Genomic DNA, 22,369 nt, shown 5'->3' with positions numbered 1-22,369 from the left:
TTTTCACCATGCTGCTAGTACGAACAGACCACGTGAGATCCTCAGTGATGTTTATGCCGAGGAACTTAAAGCTGTTCACTCTCTCAACACCAGATCCACTGATGTCAACAGGGGCTAGCCTGTCTCCATTCCTCCTGTAGTCCACAACCAGCTCCTTTGTTTTTGCAACATTAGCAAGAGGTTGTTTTCCTAACACCACTGTGTCAGAGTGATGACTTCTTCTCTGCAGGCTGCCTCATTATCATTTGAGATTAGGCCAATCAATGTAGTGTCATCAGCAAATTTAATCAGCACATTGGAGCTGTGGGTGGCGACACAGTCATGGGTATACAGAGAGTAAAGGCTTAGTACACAGCTCTGCAGGCACCTGTGTTGAGGATCAGAGGGACAGAGGTGAGGGAGCCCACTCTTACCACCTGCCAGCGATCTGACAGGAAGTCCAGGATCCAGCTACGCAAGGTAGGGTGAAGGCTGAAGTCTCTGAGCTTCTTGTTCAGCCTGGAGGGAATTACGGTGTTGAATGCTGTCCAAGAACAGCATTCTCATATAAGCACCCTTCTTCTCCAGATGTGTAAGGGCGGTTAGTAAATTAAGATCTGCATTCGCCTTTGTCTGGTAATGTCACATACACAAGGCAGACCCCAGCTTGTTTAAGCTTGGATTTTACAGCTCTTCCCGTTATATCAATTGTTTGTCCTTCTTTTCTTATTCAGAAACCTGAATGATAGCTTTGAACCTTTACTTTCATGTTTAGCTTCCCACTACTACTTGCTCTGTTAACTTCATCCTCCTGTATTTTTGCTGGTAACATCTCAGTTTTCATATTTCTCCATGGCCTTGCACCATTTCTCTGTAAAAGCATCTAACTAGTTAATGCTTTGGGATATCTGAACAACTCTACTACTGGTCTCTTAATTATACCAACATATAATCAACCATTTGTGACCATGTATTCAGCTACTAAGCTCTTAGTTTGCAATACCCCCATTAAACCTTCTTATCTGTTCACATTCCTTTGCAATCCTTCTTTAAACATATCTCATTAACTAAGCTTTTGGTCATTCACCCATTATTTTCTCATGCAGCTTGATATCAAATATTATTTGATTACATTTCTATGAGTTATCTTTTGATATATTAAAGATACCACATGAATTTACTGTCATTTTAGAGACTGAGAATAGGAAGATTGGAATTACCAATGTGGGAGATGGAAATATGAAATTGCCACATGATAAATATGTAGACAGTTTCACGTTAATATATTTACAATAAAAAATTGATAAAAAGCTTTGATTTAAACATTATGACTGATGTGTTTAGTGTTAAATTTAAAAAAATCTTACCCAATGTATTCTTCTTTATTTTCCTCTGTTACTAAGATGTTTGATCCTCCTGGCTTCAGTTCATGGGAGGTAACTTTTCCTAAAATTTCCATGTCAACAGCAAAATACATTTCCAGGCCACATTCTTCTATATTGTTATCCCTATAAAAATCATTTATTGATATTAAGAAACATTGGTGGACTTATTTGTCAATTAAATATTTGCTATTTATAGTATATATAACTCTAAATAAGACTTCTGAGAGAAAATTCAGAATAACATGCAAGGAGTAAATTCCCGCTGAAAAGAATACTCTTTCTGATAATGTTTCAGATCAATAGTGTTTCATACACTGGTTATTTCTAATGATAGGTAAATGATCCAAAGCATTAACTTTCCCTCTCTACGAGTGTTACTCGGGCTGGGTGTTTCTAACTTTGAGTTTTTGTTATATGCCAGCATCCACATTATTTTGTACAGTTTCATTAAAACTAAACACCTTAACAAAAAAAAATTTAAAATGAAGCAAACCAAAAATGTCAAAATTAAGTACAAGTTATAGTTATTACCATAAGACAAAGGACCAGAAGTCGGCCATTCGGCCCAGCGAGTCCGCTCCGCCATTTTATCATGAGCTGATCCATTCTCCTATTTAGTCCCACTCCCCCGCCTTCTAACCATAACCTTTGATGCCCTGGCTACTCAGATACCAATCAATCTCTGCCTTAAATACACCCAATGATTTAGCCTCCACTGCTGCCCGTGGCAACAAATTCCATAGATTCACCACCCTCTGGCGAAAAAAAATTCTTCGCATTTCTGTTCTGAATGGGCGCCCTTCAATCCTTAAGTCATGCCCTCTCGTACTGGACTCCCCCATCATGGGAAACAACTTTGCCACATCCACTCTGTCCATGCCTTTCAACATTTGAAATGTTTCCATGAAGTCTCCCCTCATTCTTCTAAACTCCAAGGAATACAGTCCAAGAGCGGACAAAAGTTCCTCATATGTTAACCCTCTCATTCCCGGAATCATTCTAGTGAATCTTCTCTATACCCCCTTCAACGTCAGCACATCCTTTCTTAAATAAAGAGACCAAAACTGCCCACAGTACTCCAAGTGAGGTCTCACCAGCGCCTTATAGAGCCTCAACATCACATCACTGCTCCTATACTCTATTCCTCTAGAAATGAATGCCAACATTGCAATCGCCTTCTTCACTACTGACTCAACCTGGAGGTTAACTTTAAGGGTATCCTGTACAAGGACTCCCAAGTCCTGTTGCATCTCAGAACTTTGAATTCTGCCATTTCCTCAGCACTACCGGCCCCTCCAACTATCTTCGTATCGTCAGCAAACTTAGCCACAAAGCCATCTATTCCATAATCCAAATCGTTGATGTACAATGTAAAAAGAAGCAGCCCCAACACTGACCCCTGTGGAACACCACTGGTAACCAGCAGCCAACCAGAATAGGATCCCTTTATTCCCACTCTCTGTTTCCTGCCAATCAGCCAACGTTCTATCCACGTATGTAACTTTCCCGTAATTCCATGGGCTCTTATCTTGTTAAGTAGCCTCATGTGTGGCACCTTGTCAAAGGCCTTCTGAAAATCCAAATATACAACATCCACTGCATCTCCCTTGTCTAGCCTACTGGTAATTTCCTCAAAAAATTGTAATAGGTTTGTCAGGCAGGATTTTCCTTTAAGGAATCCATGCTGAGTTCTGCCCATCTTGTCATATACCTCCAGGTACTCTGTAACCTCATCCTTGACAATCAACTCCAACAACTTCTCAACCACCGATGTCAAGCTAACAGGTCTATAATTTCCTTTTTGCTTCCTTGCCCCCTTCTTAAATAGCAGAGTGACATTTGCAATCTTCCAGTCTTCCGGAACCATGCCAGAATCTATCGCTTTTGAAAGATCATCGCTAATACCTCCGCAATCTCCACAGCTACTTCCTTCAGAACACGAGGGTGCATTCCATCTGGTCCAGGAGATTTATCTACCTTTAGACTATTCAGCTTCCTGAGTACTTTCTCTGTCGTAATTGTGACTGCGCACACTTCTGTTCCCTGCCACCCTTGAGTGTCCGGTATACTGCGGATGCCTTCCTCAGTGAAGACTGATGCAAAATACTCGTTCAGATCCTCCGCCATTTCCTTATCTCCCATTACAATTTCTCCAGCATCATTTTCTATCGGTCCTATATCTACTCTCACCTGTCTTTTACTCTTTATATACTTGAAAAAGCTTTTAGTATCCTCTTTGATATTATTTGCTAGCTTCCTTTCATAGTTAATCTTTTCTCTCTTAATGACCTTCTTGGTTTCCTTTTGTAAGGTTTTAAAAACTTCCCAATCCTCTGTCTTCCCACTAATTTTTGCTTCCTTGTATGCCCTCTTTTTTGCTTTAACTTTGGCTTTGACTTCTCTTGTCAACCATGGTTGCATCCTTTTTCCATTTGAAAATTTCTTCTTCTTTGGAATATACCTGTCTTGCACCTTCCTCATTTCTCGCATAAACTCCAGCCACTGCTGCTCTGCCGTCTTTCCCGCCAGTGTCCCTTTCCAGTCAACGTTGGCCAGTTCCTCTCTCATGCCACTGTAATTTCCTTTACTCCACTGAAATATCGACACATCTGATTTTGGCTTCTCTTTTTCTAATTTCACAGTGAACTCAATCATGTTATGATCACTGCCTCCTAAGGGTTCCTTCACCTCAATCTCTCTAATCACCTCCGGTTCATTACACAATACCCAATCCAGTACAGTCGATCCCCTAGTGGGCTCAACAACAGGCTGTTCTAAAAAGCCATCTCGCAGACATTCTACAAATTCTCTCTCTTGAGATGCAGTGCTGACCTGATTTTCCCAATCTACTCGCATGTTAAAATCCCCCACAATTATCATAACACTGCCCTTCTGACAAGCCTTTTCTATTTCCAGTTGTAATTTGTAGTCCACATCACTGCAGCTGTTTGGAGGCCAAAAATAATTGCCATCAGGGTCCTTTTACCCCTGCTATTTCTTAGCTCAACCCATAAAGATTCTGCACCTTCCGATCCTATATTACTTTCTAATAATTTAATATCATTTCTTACCAATAAAGCCACGCCTCCCCCTCTGCCTACCTTCCTATCCTTCCGATACACCGTGTATCCTTGGACATTCAGCTCCCAGAGACATGCATCCTTTAGCCAGGTCTCAGTGATGGCCACAATATCATACCTGTCAATCTGTAGCTGTACAACAAGATCATCCACCTTATTCCTTATGCTGCGTGCATTTAAGTACAACACCTTAAGACCAGTATTTGATACTTTTCGCTTTGATTTCACTGCAACTTTATTGCACTGCAAGTCATCCCAATGGCTACAAATTTGCCCCATCACCTGCCTGTCTTTCCTGACATCTTTACTGCTCACTACCTTAGATTTATTTCTGTTTTCCCCTTCCTCCGCTCTATCATTCTGGTTCCCATCCCCCTGCCAAATTAGTTTAAACCCTCCCTAACAGCTCTACTAAACTTTCCTGCCAGGATATTGGTCCCCTTTGGGTTCAGATGTAACCTGTCCTTTTTGAACAGGTCATATTTCCCCCAGAAGAGATCCCAATTATCCAAGAATCTGAAGCCCTGCCCCCTACACCAGTCTCTCAGCCACGTGTTCATCTGCCTGATCCAACTATTCTTGCCCTCACTAGCACGTGGCACAGGTAGCAATCCCAAGATTACTACGCTGGAGGTCCTGCTTCAACACATTACAACACATTTAATGAGATATAGATGCAAACCTACAAAAAGTAGAATCTTTTGCAACTTTGTAATAATATTAACTACTTGTAACTTAATGAGGTCCTTAGTTTGGTAATGATTATATTGTGCACAGAAACTGGTTAAAAAAAAAAAAAGTCCAAACATTTTACTTAAGTCCTTTAGTTCAGAAAAGGATTATTCATCTGATTATTCTGAGGCAATTTCAAATCCTATGCAGAAAGTTGTTACAATCTGTCTAGGAATGAGGTTTCTAGGGTGCTACCAAGAAACCAAGTGCAAATTTTGGTTGAAATAGTGCTAGCTAGGTTACAAAATCAAACATTCATTACAATGTACTTGTAAATTCATACATTTAAAAGTCTTCCTTCAACAAACATAAATAGTTAGTTTAATAAAGTATAATTAGTTATTCCTATTTTCCATTATGCACTGCCAGAGGAAGTGGTGGTAGTAGATACCACACCAATGTTAAAGAAATACAATGAACAGGTAGGGAATGGAGGGATGGTGACCCTGTGCTGCACATATGCAGTTTAAATTGGCATCATGGTCAGCACAGATACCATGGACTGAAGAATCTGTGCCTGTGCTGTACTGTTGTATGTTCTATAAATATAAAACTGAGAACTTGGCGTTATTTTTTATTATTACAGCTAAAACCAGACTGATCACAAAAAATAAACAATCTTAATTGTGATGTCTAATCATTTATCTATGAATAACCACATTTTAAATCACTGAAACTCACTTAAAGAAAACCTAAACTGAATCATTTACTTTCATTGGTGCACATTAAACAGTTAGTTCAGTTACCTTTAATAGGTTAAAAACCTTTAAATCATCCCAAAATACTCTCCTCAGTCACCATTAGCAGAACATCAACATCCACAGCATATTGATTTAGGCATTTGCGACAAGATGCACATTATGCATAACTTTAGATTATGGTTATGGATCATGGAAATTTTGAATCATGCTTGAAGAATATGCTGTAAACCAATTTAGCCTATCTGAAACCACTGTAAACCAGCCAGCAATTATAGGCTCCGTTTTTTCAGCACTTTGTGTGTGCTTCTCAGTTTCTTTTTAATTTAGGTTAACCAAAAACATAAATAATTTTTGAAGGGAAAATATTATATTTAGGTTGGAATATTGTAGATTCTCATTCATGCTTTCCTGGTGTCTACTTTCCAAGCTTTGCTAATGAAGACTGGCAACATTAAAAGTCCAATTTTTGGCTGCATTCAGAGCTGCAGATGAAAACAAAATATCAAGCTATTTTTGCAAAGTCACCAACAAGTATATTAGCAGAAGTTTGGAAAATGTCACTTGAACAGAACTTCATAAGCAGATTTAGGTTTCCACTTTAATCAACTCAAAAACCCTTTCTGTTAAACTTCACCTAAAATCAATTTGTGAGTTAAAGTTAAGCTGAAGATGCATCTACCCATTTAATAGTCCTCCTATGAAATGCATACCTAATCCAGATAAGGGAATTGTAGAATTCAGGGTCAATAGATTCCAGATCTTTAATTGTGAGCTTTTTGTTCAACATACGTTTGTAGAACGGTAGTGAGAATCCGGTGTCAATAAATTTTCCATGGAAAAGCGCCTACAAAAAACACAATTTTGCATTGTTGTTTAATGAAGAACATACATACTGATACGCTAATTTGGATACAAAGTCATAAATCCAATCTTATTGGTGCAAAATAGTATTAATTAAACAAATCTATGGGCAATTAACTTTGACACTCTTTTTGGAATACTTCCTCCAAGTGAATCACAACCTCATTATGATTTGGAAGCTTGTGTGCCTCAATGACCCGGAAAGCTATAAACAACAGAAAATCTGCAGATGCCAGAAATCCGAGCAACACACACAAAATGCTGGAGGAACTCAGCAGGCTAGCTAGGCAGCATCTATGGAAAAAAAGTACAGTTGACAATTCGTGCCAAAATCCTCTGGCAGGACTGGGGTAAAAAAAAGCTATGTCCAAGTCAAGTCACTTTTTATTGTCATTTTGACCATAACTGCTGGTAGAGTACACAGTAAAAACGAGACAACTTTTTTCAGGACCATGGTGCTACATGAACAATACAAAAACTATACTGAACTATGTAAAAAACGCAAAGCTACACTAGACTACACAGCTACCCAGGACTGCATAAAGTGCACAAAACAGTGCAGGCATTACGATAAATAATAAACAAGACAATATGCACAGTAGAGGGCAGTAAGTTGGTGGCAGTCCAGGCTCTGGGTATTGAGGAGTCTGATGACTTGGGGGAAGAAACTGTTGGCTGGAGCAAAGCTTTATTCTTTGGCTCTTGGTAGGGTCACCCATGCAAAACAGATCAAAGGGTAGAGGCCAGACTAAGAGTGGCTCACCGGTCCTCCAGGTTCAGGCCAGGGCTAACAACCTTGATTGGTGAAACAAAATTATTACAGAAACAGCAATGAAGAACCCTCCAACATTTGAGTGCATACAGGCAGGAGAATTACAATAGGTTTGGGTTCCTATCATTGGAAAATCACACTAGAAAGTAATGCACAGATTTTTTTTCCATTTATTATTTTCATAAACCTGGTAATTGCCCCAAATTGCTACAGTCAGTGAAGTTTCGGCATTCTTGTAATTTAGAGAAATAGAACGGTCCAGTCTCAAAAACAACAGTGAGTTAAGTGTCACAGTAATCTTTTTTTAGCAATTCTAGCAAAGGTACAAATATTGAACAGAACACTGAGAATATCCCTCAAAATAAAACCCATGAGATTATTCATCTAGCTGACAGCCAGACGCTGAACTGAACATGTCATCTACAGGATAACATTTACAATAAAGCACTCAGGTTTCCCTCAGATTCACTTGGTTCATTGCAAATACCTTCCCTTGCTTTCCCGATCTCTCTCTCCATCTCAGGAAATAGATTATGTACTGATATCTACAAAACCACAGTAACCTTCACAGCATCTTTTTCTTCTCCATCACTTGCAAGGATACTACTCCCTTCTCTCAGCTTTCATCTCCACCTCATCTGTTATCATGATGAGGCTTTCACTCCATGATATCTGAGATGTCCTGAGTTGTCAGAGGTTGGTAATGGGATTGCTTCTTTTCACATTGTGTGTCAATAATCTGGATGAAGGAATTGTCAGCTTTTTGGCCAAGTTTGCAGACACTAATAAACAGATGGAGGAGCAGATAGTGTTGAGGAAGCAGGAAGTCTGCAGGACTTGGGCAGATTAATAGAATGGGCAAATAGGTGGCAATGGAATAGCGTAGGGAATTACAGTCGTACACTTCGGTAGGAGTAAAGGCGTAAACTATTTTCTAAACGGGGAGCAAATTCAGAACTCAGAAGTGCAAAGGGACTTGGGGGTCCTTGTGCAAGACTCCCTGAAGGTTAACTTGTAGGATAAGGAAGGCAAATGCGATGTTAGCCCTCATTTTGAGGGGACAAAACTATAACAGCAAGGATGTATTATATAAGATATAAAAGTAAGACATTGGCCAGACCGCACTTGGAGTACGGTAAGCAGTACTGGGCCCTTTATCCAAGAAAGGATGTGATGGCATTGGAGAGGGTCCAGAGGAGGTTCACAAGAATGAAAGTGGGAATGAAAGAGTTAACATGTGAAGTGTGTTTGATGGCTCCAATGTTTTATGAACTCCCCAGCAAATCTCCAACTAATTAATTATCTCTATAAACCAGATGCAGGGCCCGTCCTTGTTGTTCAGAGAAAATTTATGTCCAAGGCCCACTCTACAGAATGCCAGGGAAGTTGCACATGTATTGCTTGCATCCGTGCTTGTTTCATGTAAAAGTTTAACCAATTCTGCACAGCCACTCAATCCCACAGCACTTTGAACCATGAATGTTAAAGGACTGAATATCTGTACTTGTGAATTTAATCAATTTAGGCACTATTTATTTAATCTAGCTTAAATTACAGGTACAGTAAATGTTTTCTGCAATTTATCACTATCTTCCTTTTCAGTGAGTAATGACAACAAACTAACCACCCTGCCAACTTCTTCAATGATAACATGCTTTGGGATTATCAATTGGGAAAAATACTGAAGTGAAAGCTCCTGCATCCTGAGATTTAAATTGTTGTACTTCATTGCTCATAAAAGCTGTCGAATCCACTGGCAATCTAGCTCACTGCTATCACACAATTTACCCAGTAGAGGGCATGGAAAACCATTATTCATGGATCAACCTTCAGTTATTCTGAAAACACAATTTGACATTGCTCAATTTCTGCAGAGAAAGAAGAATATAACTCCTTAGCAGTAGCCCAGTATTTATTCCATCAACCTAAAATAGATTACGATTTTTTATCCTTACATGTAATTACACAGAGAAGTAGTTTCTATTCAGCATTTAGATGTTAATACCATATGCTACAATGTAAATTATGCTTCAAATAACCTATCATTAAAGATTTATTCCGCCTTCAAAAAGATGTCTTCCAGGAACACAGACTTAGTACGTGACTAATTAACACTTCTGTGCTTTACAACATAACAGTTCAACTGACTGAAGAATTTTGTACTCACCATTGCAATAAATCGTCCAATAAAACAAAAATAGGACAGGTGATCTGGATTAATCGTGGATGCTGGATTTATCTGCAAACAATAGTTACTCTTTCCAGCATATTCAAAAAGACAGTACATTGGATTTAACACTTCATGCGACAGTAGAAAGAACCATTCTCTGCATAAAGAAAATTAAACATCACTTTTAATCAATGCCATCCCTTGGATTATTTAAACACAAAATAATCTGCAGATGCTGGGGTCAAAGCAACACTCACAACACACTGGAGGAACTCAGCAGGTCGGGCAGCATCCATGGAAAAGATCAGTCGACGTTTCGGGCCGGTCCTGACGAAGGGTTCCAGCCTGAAACATCAACTGATCTTTTCCATGGATGCTGCCCGACCTGCTGAGTTCCTCCAGCATGTTGTGTGTGTTGCTAGGATTATTTAAAAATATATATTCTGCCAATATTGCTCAAATGGATATTCCACTCCACAAGATCGATTAAGAGCTTAAAAATTTCTCAAATTATAAAATTATTAACAAATTAATTATAAAATTATTAACAGACATGCTAGTTCATTTATTGCATTTAAAATGCAGTGTAAGTTCCTTTAAATAAAATGGAAATGATCTCTGCTTGCCATATGATAAAGAAAAGGCTTATCTATATTGTTCATAGAATGATAATGAAGTTCTTTCTGTGGACTGCAGCACCGGTAATATAAAATTACCCCATAAAAGGAAGAGAGAAATATTCCTTGCAGCTACAAGTATATTGGTCTAATGTTAGTAGTGGGAAAACTTTTTAAAAGAAGGCCATTGAAACAAGCCATAATTAATTCTCACATGGAGAAACTATTTGTTTTTAAAAGGATAGTCAACAGTGAAATATTAAAAGACAATTAAGTTATTCAACCTGATTACATGACAAAGCAAAATGACAGGCTGATGTTATACATACGGACCATCAGGAGGAATTTAACAAAGTACATTGTATTTTGTTTGGTGTTACTTTGCAAAATAGTGATTTATTAAAATGTTCCTGGTCCTTCTGTCCATTTCCTCACAGATACAACCCCTCCTCCAACGCATATGTTCAAAAAAAGATATTGACTAGGGGTTTGCACTTTGCAATGCAGAATCTAATGTGAATCATTATTCTCTTTCTTGCTATCCTGAGAACCTGCTGCAAATTCCTTTCTGCTGTTGCAATAGGAATCTGGGTGCAAGAACGTTAATGTGAATCCCTTCCTTGCCCTGGCACTCCTGAAGCAATTTATTGGCCATAGCATGGTGTGAAGATGGTGACTGCTAAAGGATGGCTTTAGGCAGAGCAGGGCAAGCCATATGTCCACTTAGCACTGAGATGTGCTTAAGGCTGCAGCCTAGCAAGCATGGTAAGTTTGGGTATTTCTTGGGACAGGCAGATTCTGCTCCAGTGTGTGCAAGACTAACCAGATTCTATGGTTTCTCATCATATCTTTTCACTCTATTTGAAGGTGCTGCCTCCTCTTCAGCTTTATGCACCCTGGAAATGTATTTGCATTAACAAGCTCAAAGTTGGCACTTAAGGGAGGGTGACAACTTAGCTACAAAATTATCTGAGAGATAGGAGGTGAGGGGTGGTGATGATGAAGGTATAGATTTTTGCCACAGGGTCTTTTAATGCCACATATCAAGATCATTGTTTTTCTTGCAATATATAAATAGCTTAAACTGAGTACTGCAAGTCCAGTAACATGAAGAGTAAACACAATATGCAAGAGACTTCAGGATACTAAGCTTTGTAATTATGGGAGTGAATACAAAATCTAAGCATTTGTTCTAAATCTTTGCTTATCTGTGGTCAGGCCTCGGCTGAAATAGTTCTGATTGCAGATTCTGAAGAACATTAAGACAATATCTTAAAACAAAAGGCAGTATCTTTTCCCAGGGTTGAAATGTTTAATACCAGAGGGCATTTAAAGGTAAGAGGAGGCAAGTTCAAAGGAGATGGATATGGACTATGTAGGCAAATGGGATTAGTTTAGTTGGCCATTTGATTACTAATTTAATTGGCTCTGAAGAGCCTGCTTCTGCACTGTACTGCTCTATCTTCTATGAAATGCAGAGGATCTATAAGAGGTTTACTAAGGTGTCACTAAGTACAAAATACATCAGTTAAGCAGAAAAAAATAGAATTGCTGGAATGGTCCTCTGTAAAGTTATTTTAATTGATCAGGGGTCAAATAGAAAGAAACTATTTTCTCTGACAAGTGGATCAGATCTCACAGATTTAAAATAATTAGCAAAACAACTAGTGAAGCATGAATTCCTTCATATAGTAGGATGCTTAAAAAAGGTAGAATCAAAAGTCCAAATCAGTTTTCAATAAAAGAAAATCAATATATCTTGAAAAGGATTAATTTGCAGTATAGTATGAGCCTACTTTTTTGTTCTTTTTGGGTTAAAAATATAATCAATTTATTTTGCTCTTAGTTCAAATATATGTTGGAGTATTTAGGATCTTCAGATGCACAAAGAATCAATAATTATTACTTTTTGCTGACCTTCACTGGAAATAAATCCATTTGCAAATATTTGTATTGTAATTACCTGGCCAAACCACCATAATCCAGCCCTTCTTCTCCTCTGAAAATTACATATAATCGCCTTCGAAGGTCATATGGTTTTAAGGCCATGATCTGTTTAAAAGAAATGAATTTTCATGAAACTGTTTAATAGCAGTTTACAGACAGTTGGAATAAATTGTGCAACTTATGCTCACTCTGTTCCTACTTAATTCAATTTTAATTGCACATAAAAATGATACACATTGAATGCAAACTATTATGGTATTCTTTCATATCATTCATAAGGCAATCTCTGATATTTTAAATTAAAGAAAAATTTTTATCCAAACGTCAGCTACTTACACATCTCTTTATAATAGAGGGTGTACAGTAAATATAATTCAAGAGAACCCTTGCGTTAACAAATTTCAGTATCTCCTAGAAAATTCTAATCAGCAATGTCATATTAGCACTAGAAGCTGAATTAGTTTCTACATACAGTCAAATATTGTTTTTTATGAATCATTTTGTTTTCAGCTATTCTACTTCAGGAATTGGAGACCCATTGCACTTTTGAATGCGGATTATAAATTCCTGTTCCAGACCATTACCAACCAGGTCAAGTATAGTATAGGTGGGAGGTTCCGGTGACATCATCGTTCAGAATGGCAGCTTAAATCAACAGCTCCTCCGGAAAAACACATATTTTGCCCTGTTAATCCATCAAATATAAGATCTTTCGAAAATATCTAAATTGATAAGGGGGGCAAGAATGGGGAAAAAGAATGGAGATAAAAAAAAAGCACCATTGCGGAGCCTATGGAAGAGAGAGGTACAGCGCGCAGCTCTCCTACATGTGCGCGTGGCGGCGAAGCTGATGCTGGGCCTTGTGCAGGTGAAGCAGCAAATATGATAAGGATTTTGGAAGAGATAAGGGAACTCCAAAAAGATATAAAGCAGCAGCTCAATGATATAAAGTCAGAGCTCGCCAATGTCAATCAGAAAATAGCGGTGGCAGAGACTCGAATTGAGAAGATGGAAGACCATTACTGTGGTCAAACCAAGAAAAGTCCGGCTGAGCAGTTATCCCGAACTGCTTGGGAAATAAGTAAGAGAACCGAGAAAGCAGGGGACAGGAACAGGACGAGTGAAAGATATTAGGAAGAGACTGTCAGTTCTCCAAGGGCAGCCCTCACCTCCTCCAGAAGAGCCATAAGGTTTGGCTAACTTTAAAAGTGCTGATAAACTAAACGGAAGCAAAAGTAGATGGTGATATACCTATCTCGAGAAATACGTGTTATAATGTGGATTTTATATTACTCAATTTAAAAAAATCATTTATTCATTCCTTTTTCCCCACCTAAATGATAATATATACATGGGAGGAATACACAGGGAAATAATTTCTGTGTAATGGACATAGTTTTTTTTTTTAAAACTTACTTTTATAGGTACTTCAGCGGGGGCCCTCAACCCACAGGTAGGAGGGGCTATCCCCCACAGCTAGACTTTTCTTCTAGCCCAACCCAGGGTCACCTAGAGACCCCAGCCTTGGAACCACACCTTCCTTACCATTCTTTTTATTATTCACTTTTCTCGGTTCTTATTTGTTCAGGGTGTAGATCAATTAAGTTATATTCTGCAAATTTCAATGATATACTAACAAATAAATACACTTAGAGTAAGACCATATATTTTGGGCATATACCTCAAGAATGGTTGAAAAGAGATAAATATAAATATTTAATGAATGTACTGCTGGTGGCTGGTAAAAAGACCCTGACCAGGAAATGGTTATCTCAGGAGAGCCCAACTTTAAATGTATGGATGGAAATTACAATGGACATTTACAAAATGGAGAAGATAACAACATCCGTTAATCATAAGTTCGAACAATTTTATTCATACTGGAAAAAATGGTTTAACTACATAACATCTCACAGACCTGATTTTATTCTCACAATCAATGAATATGTTGTTAAAAAAAAAATCACTCCCTACTCTGTACATAGTTCTCTTCTTTCGATTGTTCTCTTTCCTCCTCTTTCTAAAAGAGTATACTTCAGATAAATGTTATGTGGAGATTTGTGACAAATATGATTATATGATATATATGTACAGTATCTGAAATACATCCTATGGAAATGTTTGTTTGATGATGAAATTCAATAAAAAATAAATTACACACAAAAAGTATAGTATTGGTGATCTACCCTGACAAAACCTGTGCTATACTTGGCAGAGAAATCTTGGACAGCCTTGCACTCCGGAGGGGTATCATCATTTATGCGGAAGACAGAGGCATGGATGTCTGATTAGTCAGCTTAGACCAGGAGACTTCCAGCAAGATATCACACATGTGCAAAATGGATGTGTCTCCTAAATGGGCGTCGGGGACGGAATCAGAAATTGGTCCCAGTTGTTCCACACAGATATCCACAGTACAATCCAAATCAATGGGTGGGAAAAATAATCTATCAGGAAGGGCAAGAGCACAAGACACTGCCAGACAGAGAAGGCACACAAGCTAAAACCTCCATGTACTAGTCTTCTCCTCAGATACATGGTCAGTTCTCTGAATGATTAGTATCTACAACCAATTTGAGGTGGCCAACTGCATGATGAGCAATGCCATGCTCTTTGGCAACTGGCCTATCTGTCCCCTTTACTGTCAGATCTGGCTATCTGAAGGTACTGGGCATGTGGATCAGATTGGCTGGAATGGATCACGAAGGTTAAACAAAAACTAGTTTCTAGAAACAGCATCTCTGCCTATAACTGGGAGGAACTTGGTCATCAGGTGCAAAATGCTCTCAGGGTTGGTGTACTTAGCACAGGTGTGGCCTGTCCCCTTGCTCCTCTGCCTCAGTAGTCACCTGAGTTGCCTTCCACTTTATCTGGGAGTCCAAGGTAAAACGAGTTGGATAGGTCAAGATGCACAAGTCTCCAGAGAATAGTAGCAAAAGTGTACCAAACGTTGCACTCATCTTGATGACCACCTTCATGTGCGTGGACCAAAGTAGGTGGGCAGCAAGTGTCACTACATGGTGAAGTTCTACCTGCTCCTAGTTTTGAGGAAGAGGCCTGGTCCCTTTGCCATCCAACATCCAAACCTGCTGGACATTGCCACACTACCTCTCAATCATGGAAGAATTCTTCCAAGTAAACACCATTAACTACAAGTCCATCAGGCAGTGGTCAGTGTAGAACCTCCTGAAGACACTGTGGAACAAGTACACTAAGGGTTCTGTAGGCTTGTTCTCTAATCAAACAGTCCAAACCATCTGGTAGAAGACCTTGTTGCCAGATGTGACCAACAAGCACCAAGACCCCACTTGACTGGCAGTGGAAGGACATGACAATCAGAGCCTTCCTGTGCAGGAAACATATCACTCTCCAACATATGCTACCCTCGGGATGGCTACTGTGAGGAAGAAACAATCACCCACTTCTTTGCAGACTGCAGATTTGCTAAGAGGGTGTGGAGAAGGATGCAAGGGTCCATTTCCTGGTTCATCCCTAGCAGTTGTGCAACAGCGGGCTCTAATCTGTTCCAGGGATACACACTGAGCAGACAGCAAATGCCCCTGGAAGGCTATCAATAGCAAAGGATGCCCTTTTGTCTTCTTGAAACTTGTTGGTCTTGTAACATAGTGAGACATCTGTAAAGGAATGCTGCAGACAGGCTCAATCCAGGCTGCAGAGTATGTTTTGCGGTGCACTGATACTCAGTACAGCTAATACTAAGGTTCTGTGGGAAAGACCAAAGAGAAAGGGGTGGAGTTGTGTAGGGAACCATTCAAATAGTCTAAAGCAGTGGTCCCCAACCACCGGGCTGCGGACTGGTGCCGGGCCGCAAAGCATGTGCTACCGGGCCGCGAGGAAACAATATGAGTCAGCTGCACCTTTCCTCATTCCCTGTCACGCACTGTTGAACTTGAACATAGGGTTGCCAACTGTCCCGTAATAGCCGCGACATCCCGTATATTGGGCTAAATTGGTTTGTCCCGTATTTCCCCTGCTAAGGTACAGTGTTCCTATGAAACCTTTTGTGCCGAAATGGCGGGAAGCGAAGAAGCAATTACCATTAATTTATATGGGAAAAATTTTTGAGTGTTCCCAGACCCAAAAAATAACTTAACAAATCATACCAAATAACATATAAAACTGAAAATAAATAACACTAACATAGAGTAAAAGCAAGAATGATATGATAAATACACAGACTATATAAAGTAGAAATATTGTATGTACAGCAGAGTCAGGAAGATGAAGGCAAAACCGATTTGTGTGGGGGGGAAAAAAAAAATCAGCATGTGCGCATGTCATGCATGTGCACACAGATGCCCACACAAGGCTTCATGGCATGGTAGTCTTTCCTGGGGTAAAGTGTCCTGGGATTTGACTGCTACTTTTGTCCCTTATTTGGGAGTGAGAAAGTTGGCAACCCTAACTGTAAAAAACATGTTGAGGTGATTTTAACCCTACTTGAACCCCCCCCCGGTCGGCCGGTCCGCAATAATACTGTCAATATTAAACCGGTCCGCAGTGCAAAAAAGGTTGAGGACCCCTGGTCTAAAGGGCATATCACCCTATGGAGCCACATCCACTGCTAAATATATCGACAATGAATGCATAAATTACTTCTACAGTGTTTCTTCCTTTGTACATGTGTTTTTATGAATAAAGACTACTTCTGAATTAAAAAATAACCTCCTCCACATATAATTAATTCAAAACTTGGTCTCTTGCCCACTGTCTGTGACTCTCTGCTGCCCAATCCCATCCCAGATGCAAGGTTAAAGAAACAGGGAAGTGCCAGGGCATCTAGTATGTTGCATCCCTCAGTATTCAACACTCAACATCTTAAAACAATTAGCTTTTCCTGTTTGCATCAGAACCAGACAGCTCTGTCGGATGGTCAAGTCAGCAATGGCCAGTTCCCAAAATGTATATAAAAATGTTCTCATACATCTGTCAACCGGAAAATTCTGAAATGGAGGGGCTTCTGCACGGGACCGAAAGAAGCTGCAGAAGGTTGTAAGTCTAGTCAGCTCCATCTTGGGCACTAGCCTACAAAGTACCCAGGACATCTTTAGGGAAGGGTGTCTCAGAAAGGTAATGTCCATTATTAAAGACCTCCAGCACCCAGGGCATGCTTTTTTCTCACTGTTACCATCAGGTCAGAGATACAGAAGCCTGAGGGCACACACTCAGTGATTCAGGAACAGCTTCTTCCCCTCTGCCATGATGATTCCTAAATGGACTTTGAAGATTTGGACACTACCTCACTTTTTTTTAAAAACACAGTATTTCTGTTTTTGCACATTTTTAATAATCTATTCAATATACATAATTGATTTACTTGCTTATTTATTATTATGTTTATTCTATTTATTATTTTTTCCTCTCTGCTAGATTATGTATTGCATTGAACTGCTGCTGCTAAGTTAACAAATTTCACGTCACATATGGTGATAATAAACCTGATTCTGAGCTGGAAACCTCTGTCTTGATCCCAACAAAGGCATCCCCTTTCTCTGCATCTGTCCCTGTCCATACCATTTAAACACAGCCTTTACTTCACTTTTCCGACTGTGATGAAAGCTCATGAACCAGAATGTTAATTGTTTATACACCATGTTGTCTGACTTGCTAACTGTTTCAAGCAGTCTACTTCATTCTTTTTATTGTTCTAACCACCTCATCTCTTTCTCTTACACATATGCCTTTGTGATAGCTTTTCATAACTTGAGCATTTCCAGCATTTTCTGGATCTGGTTTTGCTTGTGGCTCTAGCATTTTCTGCCTTTATTTCAGATTTCCAGCATCTACACATTTTTAAAAAAAGTTTTCACCTACTAACAATAAGTAATTGAATTAAGGTGCATATGCAACTTGTGAGGATGTTGCCAAGACTAAAATACTTTAGCTACAGTGTGCAGATAGAGTAGTCATCTGTGTACCAGAACAACTCACTGGTTCCACTCATCAGCTCTGTAGTCTTGCACATTTTATCTGCCAAATATCTATCCAATTCTCTTATGAAGGCAATGATCTCCACCACACTTCCAGATTCTAAATCATAGGTTGCATAAAAAGATTTCTCTTCATGTTGCTCCCTATTCTCTTTCCCCACTATGCACATCCAACCTTAATTAAACCCCCAAAATAATGTATCACCTCACAATTATCAGCTTAACTTTCACCTGGCAAATGACCTTCCCCAATTAACAGCCAATCAACATCAGCAAAACCAAAAAAATGATAATGGACTACAGGAGGAAGATACCAGAAATCCACGAGCCAGCCCTCATTGGAGGAACAGAGGTGAAAATAGTCAGTAGCTTTACATCCCTTGGTGTTAACATATCAGAGGATCTGTCCTGGGACCAGCACTTAAGTATCATCACAAAGAAGGTACGATAGCACCTCTATTTGTTAGAAGTTTGTCTAGATTCGGCACATCATCAAAAACTTTGACAAACTTCTATAGATGCATAGTGGACAGTACCTAAGTAGTTGCATTAATGGACTGGTATGAAAACACTAATGCCCAGGAACTGAAAAGGCTACAGAAAGTTGTGGATACAGTTCAGTCCATCACAGGCAAGGCCCTCCCCAATATTTAGTACATTTACATCAAGAGTACCCAAACTGGGGTCCATTGACCCCTCAGTTAATGGTAGGGGTCCATGGTATAAAAGGGGTTGTGAACCCCTAATTTACATTCAGTACTGCCACAACAAACCAGTCACAGATAATTAGCACAGAAACAGGCCCTTTGGCCTATCTAGTCCATGCTGAAACCATTTAAACTGCCTACTCCCATTGACCAGCACTAGGAATATAGCCCTCTATATCCCTACTATCCATGTACATATCCAAACTTCTCTTAAACATTAAAATCAAGCTCACATGCAACACTTCCAATGGCAACTCATTCACACTCTTATGACCTTTTGAGTGAAGAAGTTTCCCCTCATGTCCCTCTTAAACTTCCCAACTTTCACCCTTAACCCATGGCCTCTGATTGTAGTCCCACCCAACCTCAATATCCATCAAAGGCTGCCACCATCCAGGTAATGCTATCTTCCTGCTACTACCATCAGGGAGGAGGTACAGAAGCTTTATATCCTACACAAGTTCAGGGACAGTTATAAGACCATAAGACATAGGAGCAGAATTAAGCCATCTGGCCCATCAAGTCTGCTCTGCCATTCAATCATGGCTGATCCTTTTGTCTCATCTCCTCCTCAACCCCAATTCCCGGCTTTCTCCCTGTAACCTTTGATGCCATGTCCAATCAAGAACCTATTAATCTCTGCCTTAAATACATCCAATGACCTGGCCTCTAGAGCTACATGTGGCAACAAATTCCACAAATTCACCACTCTTTGGCTAAAGAAATTTCTCCACATGTCTGTTTTGAAAGGGCGCCCCTCTATCCTGAGTCCGTGCCCTTTTGTCCTAGACTCTCCCAGCATGGGAAACATCCTTTCCACTTCTACTCTGTCTAGGCCTTTCAACATTCAAAAGGTTTCAATGAAATCCCCCCTCGTTCTTCTGAATTCCAGCGAGTACAGACCCAGAGCCATCAAACGTTCCTCATATGATAACCTTTTCATTCCTGGAATCATCCTTGTGAACCTCCTCTAGGTCTTTTCCAATGCCACCATATCTTTTCTAAGATGAAGGGCCCAAAACTGGTCACAACACTCAAGGTGAGCCCTCAACAGTGCCACAATCTCTAATACTACATCTTTTAGAACCCTAGGGTGCAGCTCCTCTGGTCTGTGTGACTTATGTACCGTTAGGTCTTTCAGCTTTTTGCGCACCTTCTCTCTTGTAATAGTAATTGCACCCACCTCCCTTCCTTCACACACTAGGATACTGTTCTCAGTATTATTTTTATTTGCACAGTTTGTCATCTTTTTCCACATTGGTTGTTTTTCAGTCTTTATATATAATTGTTTTTGTAAAACTTTACTATATTTCATTTTTCCTGAAAATGCCTGCAAGAAATTGAATGTACATAGCTTATACATATAAATAAAGGCATTTGTTAGTCTTGCGAGACCATGGATCAGTGCCTGGAAAGTCTTCATTCTCCAGGGCACAGGCTTGGGCAAGGTTGTATGGAAGACCAGCAGTTGCCCATGCTACAAGTCTCCCCTCTCCACGACATCAATGTTGTCCAAGGGAAGGGCATTAGGACCCATACAGCTTGGCACCAGTGTCGTCGCAGAGCAATGTGTGATTAAGTGCCTTGCTCAAGGACACAACACGTTCCCTCGGCTGCAGCTCGAACTCACGACCTTCAGGTAGCTAGTCCAATGTCTTAACCACTTGGCCACGTGCCCACACACCACTTATACATATACATAACTTGGATAATAAATTTATTTTGAACTTTGCTCCTAAATGTACATCTACACTGTTTCTTAACTTGTACATCCACACTATGACCCAAATGGACATAGAAACCATGAGCACTACCTCACTTTTTTAAAATTAGTTTTTGCACTATTTTTAATTTAACAATTTAATGTACATATATACTTACTGTAATTGATTTACTTATTATATTATCATGTATTGCACTGTACTGCTGCCACAAAGTTAACAAATTTCATGACATATACTGGTGATATTAAACCTGATTCTAATTCTGAATAATGGCCTAGAACACCCATTAGTAGGAATATAAGAACTCCCATCAGTGATTGTTTTGGTTATGGACCTCTCGCTACTGCACACTCTATTTGCACGTGAGGCCAAAGTCATTGGATGCAAGTGGACAGGTCTTACACACTCTTCAAATTTAAAATCAGGTTAAAAAGAAAAAGAAAAAATCTCAACATATGAGATATTGATGCCAAGGAATTCGAATCATAGAACACTACAGCACAGGAAACAGGCCATTCAGCCCTTCTAGTCTGTGCCGCAACTTTATTCCGCTAGATCCATTGACCTGCACCCAATCCATAACCCTCCGGACTTCTCCCATCCATGTACCTATCCAATTTATTCTTAAAGCTTAAGTGTGAGACCGCATTTACCACATCAGATGGCAGCTCATTCCACACTCCCACCACTCTCTGAGTGAAGAAGTTCCCCCTAATGTTCCATACATAGAAACACAGAAAACCTACAGGCCCTTCGGCCCACAAAGTAATGCCGAACATGTCCCTACCTTAGAAATTACTAGGCTTACCCATAGCCCTCTATTTTTCTAAGCTCCATGTACCTATCCTAAAGTCTCTTAAAAGACCTTACAGTATCCATCTCCACCACCATTGCCGGCAGCCCATTCCATGCACTCACCACTCTCTGAGTAAAAAACTTACCCCTGACATCTCCTCTGTACCTACTCCCCAGCACCTGTGGCAACCATTTCAGCCCTGGGAAAAAGCCTCTGACTATCCACACGATCAATGCCTCTCATCATCTTATACACCTCTATCAGGTCACCTCTCATCCTCTATCGCTCCAAGGAGAAAAGGCCAAGCTCACTCAACCTATTCTCATAAGGCATGCTCCCCAATCCAGGCAACATCCTTGTAAATCTCCTCTGCACCCTTTCTATGGCTTCCACATCCTTCCTGTAGTGAGGCGACCAGAACGGAGCACAGTACTCCAAGTGGGGTCTGACCAGGGTCCTATATAGCTGCAACATTACCTCTCAGCTCCTAAATTCAATTCCACGATTGATGAAGGCCAATACACCGTACGCCTTCTTAACTACTGAGTCAACTTGCGCAGCTGCTTTGAGCGTCCTATGGACTCGGACCCCAAGATCGCTCTGATCCTCCACACTGCCAAGAGTCTTACTATTAATACTATATTCTGCCATCATATTTGACCTACCAAAATGAACCACTTCATACCTATCTGGGTTGAACTCCATCTGCCACTTCTCAGCCCAGTTTTGCATCCTATCAATGACCACTGTAGCCTCTGACAGCCCTCCACACTATCCACAATACCTCCATCCTTTGTATCATCAGCAAACTTACTAACCCATCCCTCCACTTCCTCATCCAGGTCATTTATAAAATTCATGAAGAGTAAGGGTCCCAGAACAGATTCCTGAGGCACTCTACTGGTGACCGACCTCCATGCAGAATATGGCCCATCTACAACCGTCTA

General features: G+C 40.0%; 1 protein-coding gene across 2 annotated transcripts in view; it reads right to left on the bottom strand.

Moving 5' to 3' along the window:
- Nucleotides 1-22,369, bottom strand: part of LOC140196759 (NEDD4-like E3 ubiquitin-protein ligase WWP1) — a 157,378-nt gene that overhangs the window by 27,241 nt on the left and 107,768 nt on the right. For both annotated transcript variants that reach the window (XM_072256491.1, XM_072256501.1), the window contains 4 exons: nt 12,261-12,349; nt 9,678-9,837; nt 6,588-6,721; nt 1,347-1,487 (listed from right to left, as the gene is read on the bottom strand). In XM_072256491.1, the coding sequence (XP_072112592.1) occupies nt 1,347-1,487; nt 6,588-6,721; nt 9,678-9,837; nt 12,261-12,349 (524 nt within the window). The remainder of the gene's footprint in view (nt 1-1,346; nt 1,488-6,587; nt 6,722-9,677; nt 9,838-12,260; nt 12,350-22,369) is intronic.

The sequence above is a fragment of the Mobula birostris genome, chromosome 1 (assembly GCF_030028105.1).
Source record: "Mobula birostris isolate sMobBir1 chromosome 1, sMobBir1.hap1, whole genome shotgun sequence".
NCBI lineage: Eukaryota > Metazoa > Chordata > Chondrichthyes > Myliobatiformes > Myliobatidae > Mobula > Mobula birostris.
This window is presented reverse-complemented; position numbering and strand designations above follow the sequence as displayed.